The sequence below is a fragment of the Mobula hypostoma genome, chromosome 27 (assembly GCF_963921235.1).
Source record: "Mobula hypostoma chromosome 27, sMobHyp1.1, whole genome shotgun sequence".
NCBI lineage: Eukaryota > Metazoa > Chordata > Chondrichthyes > Myliobatiformes > Myliobatidae > Mobula > Mobula hypostoma.
The window spans coordinates 36468088-36478328 of record NC_086123.1 but is presented as its reverse complement, the minus strand read 5'-3'; the positions used below and the strand labels follow the sequence as shown (position 1 = coordinate 36478328).

Sequence of the window (10241 nt, the reverse complement as noted above, 5' to 3'; positions counted from 1 at the left end):
TCTGACTCTGCCCACTCTGACCACGTCCACTCTGACCCTGTCCACTCTGACCCTGTCCACTCTGACTGCAGCCGTTGCGATGGTGGCCACTGTGATTCGCCTGGCCCTCTTGCAGATCAATCCCAAACGCCGACTGGTCACTGCTCAGAGAGATTTTACACTGTGCATTTAACAAATATTCAAGCAGACAGACAATAGAAGGAATAAAATGTATATTCGCAATTTCCCAAAATGGACAGAAAGGAATCCCAACTTTTCAAAACAGCCCTATAGTATCTTCCACATATGCAAAAGGAGGTGGGATCTCAGTTTAGTAACGAATCTTAGAAACAGCAACTGCAATAATTGTCACCCCCTCATTACTGCCGAGCCCAAATCCATAAGACCATAAGATAGAAGCAGAATTAGGCCATTCAGCCTATCGAGTCTGCTCTGCCATTTCATCATGGCTGACCCTGGGATACCACTCAACCCCATACACCTGCCTTCTCACCATAACCTTTGATGCCCTGACCATTCAGGAAACTATCGATTTTCACTTTAAATATACCCACAGTCTTAGACTCCACTTCAGTCAGTGGAAGAGCATTCCACAGATTCACTAATCTCTGGCTAAAAAAATTCCTCCTCGACTCTGTTCTAAAGGGTCGCCCCTCATTTTTGAGGCTGTGCCCTCCAGTTCTGGATACCCCCACCATTGGAAATATCCTCTCCACATTCACCCTATCTCATCCTTTCAACATTCGGTAGGTTTCAATGAGACCCCCATGCATTCTTCAAAGTTCCAGTGAGTACAGGCCCAAAGCTGCCAAACGCTCCTCATATGTCAATCCCTTCAGTCCTGGAATCATCCTCGTGAACCTCCTTGGGACTCCCTCCAAAGACAACACATCCTTTCTGAGATATGGGGCCCAAAACTGCTAACAGTACTCCAAGTGAGGTCTGACTAGTGTCTTATAAAGCCTCAGCAAAACCTTCTTGCTTTTATATTCTATTCCCCTTGAAATAAATGCCAACTTTGTATTTGCCGCCTTTACCACAGACTCAACCTGTAAATTAACCTTCTGGGAGTCTTGCACGAGGACACCTAAGTCCATCTGCACCTCTGATGTTTGAATTTTCTCCCCATTTAGATAACAGTCTGCACTTTTGTTCCTTTTACTGAAATGTATTATCATACATTTCTCAACACTGTATTCCATCTGCCACTTTTTGCCAATTCTTCCAATTTGTCCAAGTCCTTCTGCAATCACATTGCTTCCTTCGCAATACCTACTCCTCCACCTCTGGTTGTAAAATCTGCAAACTTTGCCACAAAGCTATCAATTCTATTATCTAAATCACTGACAAACAATGTGAAAAGTAGCAGTCCCAATACCGACCCCTGAGGAACACCACTAGTCACTGGCAGCCAACCAGAAAAGATCTCCTTTATTCCCACGCACTGCCTCCTGCCTGTCAGCCATTCCTCTATCTATGCCAGTATCTTCCCTGTAATGCCTGTAATGTCTTATGGTCTTATGCCATGGGGTTTTATCTTGTTAAACAGCCTCACGTGTGGCACTTTATGAAATGCTTTCTGAAAATCCAAGTAAATGACATCCACTGTCTCTCGTTTGTCCACCCTGCTTGTTACTTCCTTGAAGACCTCTAACAGATTTGTCAGGCAAGATTTCCCTTTACAGAAACTATGTTGACTTTGACTTACTTTATCATTAGTCTCCAAGTACCCCAAAACCTCATCCTCAATAATGGACTCTAACAGTTTCCAAACCACTGAGGTTAGGCTAACTGGCTTATAATTTCCTTTCTTTTGCATTCCTTGCTTCTTAAAGTGTGGAGTGACAATTGCAATTTTCCAGTCCTCTGGAACCATGCTAGAATCAATTGATTCTTGAAAAATCACAACCAATGCATCTGCTCTCTCTTCAGCAACCTTTTTCAGAATTCTGGGAAGTAGTCCATCTGGTCCAGGTGACTTGTCCATCTTAAGACCTTAGAGTTTGCCTAGCACTTTTTCCTTTGTAATATCAATGGCACTCACTCCTGCTCCCTGACACCTATGGACCTCTGGCACACTGCTAGTGTCTTCTACAATGAAGACAGAGGCAAAGTACTTATTAAGTTCATCTGCCATTTCTTTGTCCCTCATTACTACCTCACCAACATCATTTTCCAGTGGTCTAATGTCAACTCTCACCTCCCCTTTACTCTCTATATAACTAAAGAAACTTTTAATGTCCTCTTTATATTATTGGCTAGTCTGCCTCATATTTCATCTCTCCCCTTCTTATTGCCTTTTGTTGGATTTTAAAAGCTTCCCAATTATCCAACTTTCCATTCATTTTTGCTACCTTATATGCCCTTTCCTTGGCTTCCCTTGTCAGCCACGGTTGCCTACCCCTAGCATTTGAGAACAACTTCTTCTGTGGGACACATCTATCCTGTGCCTTCCTTACTTTCATATTACACCATCTACTTGTAAACCTGTTGGCTCATCCTCAGCTCTATCATATTGTTTCCCATCCTCCTGTCATATTAGTTTAAACCACTCCCAAGAGCTCTAGCAAACCTACTCACAAGGATATTGGTCCCCCTCGGATTCAAGTGCAGCCTCTCCCTTTTGTACAGGTCCCACCTGCCCCAGAAGAATTCCCAATTATCCAGAAATCTGAACCCCTGGCCCCTGCTTCAATTCTTCAACCATGCATTTATCCACCACCTCGTTCTGTTCCTATCCTCACAGTCTCATGGCACAGGCAGCATTCCCGAGATTACTACCCTTGAGGTCTTGCTTCTCAGCTTCCTCCCTAACTCTCTGTATTCTATATCCAGGACCTCCTCCCCTTTTCTACCTGTGTCGTGGGTACCAATATGTACCATGACTTTTGGCTGCTCCTCTCCCTTTTCAGGACATTGTTGACATGTCCAGAAACATTGCGGACCCTGGCACCTGGTAGGCAAACTGCCACTTGTGTTTCTTTTTCATGTCCACAGAATTGCCTACCTGTCCCCCTAACTACAGAGTCCCCTTTTACTGCTGCCATCTCCAGTTCCCGACCCTTTTCAACCACAGGGACAGGCTCGGTGCCAGAGGCACAGCCGCTGTGCTTCCCCCAGGAAGTTCGCCTCCCCAAACAGTACTCAAAATGGAGTACTTGTTGTTGAGTCCTGGGAGTAAGACTTGGAACTTACCTTGGTGGAGGGATACAAGGATAGAGGAGATCGCAGAGAGGGGAACTGTGGGCTTGAGAGGGAAATGCTGGGATTTCCTTGTCTATTCTGCAGCTAGAGACAATAGGCTGGGAGGATGAAGGTGTGGGAGCATGCTTGATGGGCGAATCTGTGTGCCATTATTTTGAACAAGTTGAAAGCAGCTTCAGTTGTGGTCCTACTTCCCTCCTTCTCCGTGGCTGGAATTCCTCTGTCAACCAATATATAACATCCTATCCCTGACTGGAAGGTCCGAGGCCGAAAATATTAACAATGTGTCTCTCTCCATAGCTGTTGACTGACCTCCTGAGCATTTCCAATCCTTGCTCCTTTTCTACCATTCCAAGTAACTTGCTTAACCTTTGCTCCTTCCCCAATTTTCCAGGCACTTTCATTTGGGTGTTCACATGCCCTGATTTGATATTGGTTACTTCTGGCCCTTGTCAAACAATTAAGTAACGCCAATACATAATCTGATCCACACACAGGGTTACCATACAGTGATCAGGAGCAAGGAACCTTATAGACTGCTCCCATGTGGGCCCAGGGAAGCTGAGTGAGCACACCCATCTAACAGGACATGATAAAGAATCAGGTCTGGGGCATCTTCGGAGTTTAACAAAGGACGTCCCCCTGTATTGAACCAATCCACTTCTGGCTCTTGGTGCTTGTAGGCACTGTGGAGGATTATGTCATGTACAGTGGAGACAGTCCATGCCTCCAACACACAATGTACTAATAGAGGGGTTACACAGTGATGAAGTGGTGACAGGGTAATACAATGAATGCCTTTGGGACTTGCAGCATATTTATATTTCCCATCAAACTTGAACCAGAAGAGGTGAATGATAACGAAGGTCATCGTGTCTTTACCCTCGGAGTCATCTGTGAAAGGAAAAGAGTGAGAAATTGTTACCGTTCCTCAGACTGAAGGAGACTTCACACAAGAAGCTGACGATAGTGAACTCTGACCAACGCATCACAGGCACGTCTCTCCCCACCAGCAGCAATCAGCAATACCTAGAGGAGGGATTGCCTCAAGAAGGCAGCATCCACCATCAAAGATTACCACCATCCAGACCGTGCCATTTTTTCCAGCTGCCCACATCACCGAGTTTAAGAACAGCCTCTTTCCTTCATCCACTGAGTTCTTGAAATATCTGTCAAAACACTAATCCCTCCTGTTTCACAACACTACATAACCTTTGATCACTTGGTGATGAAATGGATCTCTTTTCAGCCTAGACTCTTGCGTGGAGACCCAAGGGGAGAGGTTGGGGGTTTGGGACAAGCTGACTTGCTCTTACAAAACCCAGACGATTTGACATGTTGGGTGCCCCACTTCGGACTGTAACTTTTCTGTGATTGTACAAAAGCTTAATGAGGTTCTGCTGAAAGAACATGGACCTGGAAAGCTAGCCCATTTATTTTTCCACAGACGCTGACTGACCTGTTGAGTATTTTGGGCATTTTCATTTCAAGTGTTCAGAAAACCTAGTATTTTGCTTCTGTTGGGAAGGTCATGTCCTTCCAAAGTACAAGAAGAGGCCACTCATCTATCACACTATCAAACAATTCCATCCTGCCAGTTTACACATTTATCCACCCAAAAAAATAAATTTAACTCTTTAAGACAGGGCAATTTTAATCTTTACAAAATGTGGCAAAAACATTTCCTGAGCTCCCTGTACTTTATGCTATTTACTGTATCTCAGTCTGTCTCCTTGAATTATCAGCCCCCACACCTCCAGTTAAGCAGTGGGTTGTCCTCAACCCCATCTCCATTGCTTGATCCTCAAGACTGAACTAAACACGTAGGGCCCACAAACCCAGTACATCTCTAATATCTGACCTGTTCTGTACCTCTGTGATATCTGCAACAGAAGATCAATGATCAATACATGGCATTGTCAATACCGTCTCTGTAAAGGGCCAATGGAAGATGAGTGAGGCTGGTATCCTCTCTCTGTAATTTTCTCATCACTTGAACTTTCTCTGCATGGAGATTGGGAAGTTGCCCTAGCAGTAAAAGTCACCCAAGTTCTCCACTCCACTAGCACTGACATCGTCTTACCACCATCAGGTGACCATTCTTTCCTTTGAAGACCTGTGACTCATGGCCTGATGTGAAATCGACAATCCCCTCCTTTCCTGGTTCAATAGTAAATTTCAGGCTGAAATGGGACAATGCACAAACAGAATGAGTTATTAAAACACCACTACAATTTCTGAAATATACAATTTTAAGTCCTTTGGAAGAATGTTGGATGTGTACAATATGCCCTCTCCAAAGCGTTCATGTCCTTCCTAAATCGAGACAACCAGAAATAAACACAGTACTTTACTGGAGTCTAACCAGAGACTTATAGAGCTGCAATGTTACTTCGCGCTCTCAAACTCCCCTGATTAATGAAGGCCAACACACAATATGGCTTCTTAGCCACCCTATCAATTTGCACAGCAACGTTGAGAGCCCTATGGATTTGGGCCCAAGGTCCCTCTGTTCCTCCACACTGCTAAAAATCCCACCATTAATTCTGTGCTCTGCCTTCAAATTCAACCTTCGAAAGTGAATCATTTCACACTCTTCTAGACTGAACTCCATATGCCACTTCTCAGCTCAGCTCTGTATCCTGTCAATGTCCCGCTGTAACCCACAACAAACTTCTACGATATCCACAACACCACCAATGTACATGTCAGCTGCAAACTTACTAACCCACCTTCTATTTTTTAATCAAAGTCATTTATAAAAATCACAAAGAGCAGGGGTCCCAGAACAGATCCCTGTGGGATACTACAGGTCACTGACATCCATCCTCCATCTGCTACCGTCCTCTGCCTTCTCAGGGCAAGCCAGTTCCAAATCCACGCAGGCAGGTTCCCCAGATCACATACCTCCTGACTTTCTGAATGAGCTTACTATTGGAGAATCTAGACAAACACTTTACTAAAATCCATAAACATCTCATCCATCGTGTTATCTTCAACAATTCGTTCTGTCACTTCCTCTAAAAAGTCCAGCAGGCTTGTAAGGTGTGACCTGCCCCTCACAAAGCCAAGCTAACTATTTCTAATCAAACCATGCTGCTGCAAAATGCTCGTAAATCCTGTCTCCAAGAATCCTCTCCAATAGATTGTCTGCCAGTGATATAAAACTCACTTGTCTATAATTCCCAGGATTATCACTAGTACCTTGCTTGAACAAAGGAATAAGATTTGCTGCCATTCAATCTTCTGGTACTAATCACGTATACTAACCAACCCCTGCTGCTGAACAAACAGTCTTGCTCTACCCTTCCCAGTCCATGCCATGTGAGACAACAACAGCGAATCCTGTAGTCAGTGAGAGGACTAAAGGCACAGCCATCTCTTCTCTCATTTCCTGTAGTAAGTTGGGGTATATCCTGTCTGGCTCCAGGGACTTATCTATATCAATGTTTTTAAAAGTTCCAACACATCCTCTTTATTATCATGTTCCAATCACCTCAACGTATTCCAGCACATTATCCTATCCCAAGTGACCTCACATTCATCAAGGTCCCTCTCACTGGTGAATACTGAAGCAAGGCATCCATTCAGGACTTTCCCTACCTACTCCCACTGCAGGCATGTTTTACCCTCTCCTCTCTTATCCCTGATCAGTCCTATTAGGCCCTCACTCCAGTCACCCTCCTGTTCTTCACATACTTGACCTCATCCTTACATTTTACACTCAAGGAAGAGTGTAACATTGTCACATCCTGTCACCTTGAACTCTTTGAGCCCTGCTACTGTGCTCTAACATATTGGTGACTGAAATTCTCTTTGCTCACCTGCCCTGCACGATCTTGAAGCTGTTTTGCTTGCTGGCCATTGTACAGAGCTTGGTCACAGTCTCAAAGACATAGTCACACTGCAGAATGACATCACCCTGTGTACATTGGAGAGTGAGTTAGTGTGATACCAGGAAAAGGTAGCATCCATGCTCTCGGGTTACCGGACAGTGGTCTTTAACGAGTAACATGTCCACTGGAAAACACGGTTACCTACACGCTTGTCTTACCTCTCCTTAACTTTACTCCTGTACTTTCTAAACTGCTCCACACATTCAGAGCTACTAAACTTTTGGTGTTTGACACATTCTTCCTTTATTGTTGTGGATAGACTTTGTGCTCAGAGGGTTCTAGGTCGGCATTTCCACACACGGTCCTTGTGGGAACACATGGGAGTTGAGGCCCTTGAATCTTTTGAAATGTCTCCTATTGCCCCCGTTCTAAAGCTCCCCTTCTCCAAAGGGTGTTGCCTGTGTTGGATAGCAGTTTCTCACCATCATTCAACCCAATTCTTAATTGGCCCCATCAATAGGAGAGAGATTTCTGAATTCTTTCCAAGTCTGGAATGTGAATCTAATTCAAAAGACAAACTCTGCAGATGCTCATAAGTTTGAATTTAAATTAAATATGCCAGAAATCCTCAGCAAGTCAAGTAGCTTCAATGACGAAGGAAACAGTCCAGTCCATTTGGCTATAGCACTCCTCAGTCCAGTGGGACCGAGCTTGCCAAAGCTTATTTGGTTACAGAGCTTAAGATAAAGGAGACAGTAATCATCACATGATTGCATTCACCCTGCAGGTTGAGAAGAGAAGCTAAAGACAGATCTATTGTATTACAATTTAGTAAAGACAACTACAGAGGCATGAGAGAAGAGCTGGCCAACGTTGACTGGAAGGGGCCACCAGCAGGGATGACTTCAGAACAGTAATGACTGGAGTTTCTGGGAGTAAATCGGAAGACATAGGATCAGTTCATCCCAAATAAGAAGTAGTATTCTAAAGGGAGAATGAATCACAAAATAAGTCAAAGACAACATAAAAACAAAAGAAAGGGTAAGCAATACTGGCAACATTTAGTGAGAAACTAAAGTATTGAGAAGCTTATAAAAAGCAATAGAAGAGGAAAAGATGAGATAGGAAGATAAGCTAGCCAATAATATGAAAGAGTACACCAAAAGCTTCTTTCAGATATACACTCAGTAGCCATTTTATTAGATTGCTTCTGTACCTTAAAAAGTGCCCACTGAGTGTATATCATGGTCTTTAGCCCATCTACTTCAAAGTTCAATGTATTGTGTGTTCAGAGATGCTCTTCTTCACACCACCGTTGTAGTGCAGGGTTATTTGAGTTATTGTCACCCTTCAGTCAGCTTGAATCACTCTGGCCATTCTCCTCTGACCTCCCTCATTAACAAGGCTTTTTCGTCCCACAGAACTGGCATTCACATTATGTTTTTGTTTTTTCTATAACACAAACCATCTCGTCTGGTACTAACAATCATTCCACAGTCACTTAGCTCACATTTATGGCCACTGAGAGTAAAAGAGGAGCAAGAGTAGATATTGGTCCGCTGAACGTTGATGCTGGAGAGGTTGTAATGGGGAACAAGGAACTGGTGGAGAAACTGAATAAGTCTTCACTGTGGAAAACACTAGCAGAATGCCAGAAGTTCGAGAGTGTCGGGGGCAGAAGTGAGTGTAATGTAGTTATTACTAAGGAGAAAGGGTTCTGGGAAGCTGAAAGGTCTGAAAGCAGATAGACCACTTGGACCAGATGGATACACTCCAGGGCTCTAAAAGAGGTAGCTGAAGCGAATGTGGAGTAATGATCTCTCAAAAATCACTCGTTTCTGGAATGGTTCTAAAGGATGGGGAAAATTCCTCTCTCTGCAATCTCCTCTATCCTTGTTATCACTCTACCAAGATCGTTCCAAGTCTTACTCCCAGATTTTTGAATGATTAGGACTTCTTCTGGGGCAGCTGGGACCTGTACAAAAGGGAAGGGTTGCACTTGAATCTGAGGGGGAGTGATGTTCTTGTGGGTGGGTTTACTAGAGCTGTTGGGGGTGGCTTAAACTACTATGGCAGGGGGATGGGAACCAGTATGATAGAGCTGAGGATGAGCCAGCAGGGTTACATGTAGATGATGTAATATGAAAGTAAGGAAGGCACAGGATAGATGTGTCCCACAGAAGAAGTAGTTCTCAAATGGCAGGGCTAGGCAACCGTGGCTGACAAGGGAAGTTAAGGACTGCATAAAAGCCAAGGAAAGGGCATATAAGGTAGCAAAAGTGAGTGGGAAGTTGGATGGTTGGGAAGCTTTTAAAATTTAACAAAAGGCAATAAGAATGGAAGAGATGAAATATGAGGACAGACTAGCCGATAATATAAAGCAGGACACTAAAAGTTCTTCCAGTTATATAAAGAGTAAAAGGGAGGATAGAGTTGATATTGGACCACTGTAAAATGATGCTGGTGAGGCAGTAATGGGGGACAAGGAAATGGTAGATGAACCAAATAGGTACTTTGCATCATTCTTCGCTGTGGGAGATACTAGCCGTGTGCCAGAGGTCTGTGAGTTTCAGGTGTGACGGGGTCCTGAATTACCCCTATGAACTGTGCTTTTAAAAGAGAGAGAGAGTTGTGGAACACAGACACCTTGTTAAAAAGAGAGAGGAAGAAAGAGAGAGAGGGAGGTGAAGACTGCTCACAGTTTGTTTATACTTTCTACAAGGACACTGGCAGCTTCCAAGTTCATTTAGAGAGAGAAGGGAGGAGCTGCTTGATGGACAGTTGGTATTCAGCATGGTGAGATAAATAGGTCAGCTGTTAGACCTACAGACACATGGTTTTGGACACTGAATGAGCTTTGTTGTGCCCACAGAAAAGGTGGGTTTTGGAGGATTGATCAGTGGCTCTCGCAGTGTGAAAAGGGTGTGACCAGTGTGGAGTTATTCATGTGTCCAACCCTCGCCTGGGTTCATAATTCCACCACAGAAGAAGAGACCCCTTTGATGTGGTCACAGTCGGTGACTTCTAAAGGATTTCGGAGGACAACGGGAAGATCGACGGTGTCAGCTCACCTGAGGACTCAAATCTCTCCTTCTCTCGTTCTCCATCACTACTCAACTCAATACCACGAACTGAACTGAACTTAACTCATCTTTGTAAGACTATCTATTTACTTCTAGACTTGAAGAAGCTTGGTTTTCG

The 10241-nt window shown here is 44.0% G+C and overlaps 1 protein-coding gene across 1 annotated transcript in view; it reads right to left on the bottom strand.

Moving 5' to 3' along the window:
- myo1ha (myosin IHa) overlaps positions 1 to 10241 on the bottom strand; it is a 126419-nt gene continuing 116178 nt past the window's right edge. The window contains exons 30-32 of the mRNA XM_063034486.1: positions 7029 to 7126; positions 5288 to 5387; positions 1 to 4098 (exon numbers count right to left, since the gene is read on the bottom strand). Coding sequence (XP_062890556.1) covers positions 4072 to 4098; positions 5288 to 5387; positions 7029 to 7126 — 225 coding nt within the window. The 3' untranslated portion in view covers positions 1 to 4071. The remainder of the gene's footprint in view (positions 4099 to 5287; positions 5388 to 7028; positions 7127 to 10241) is intronic.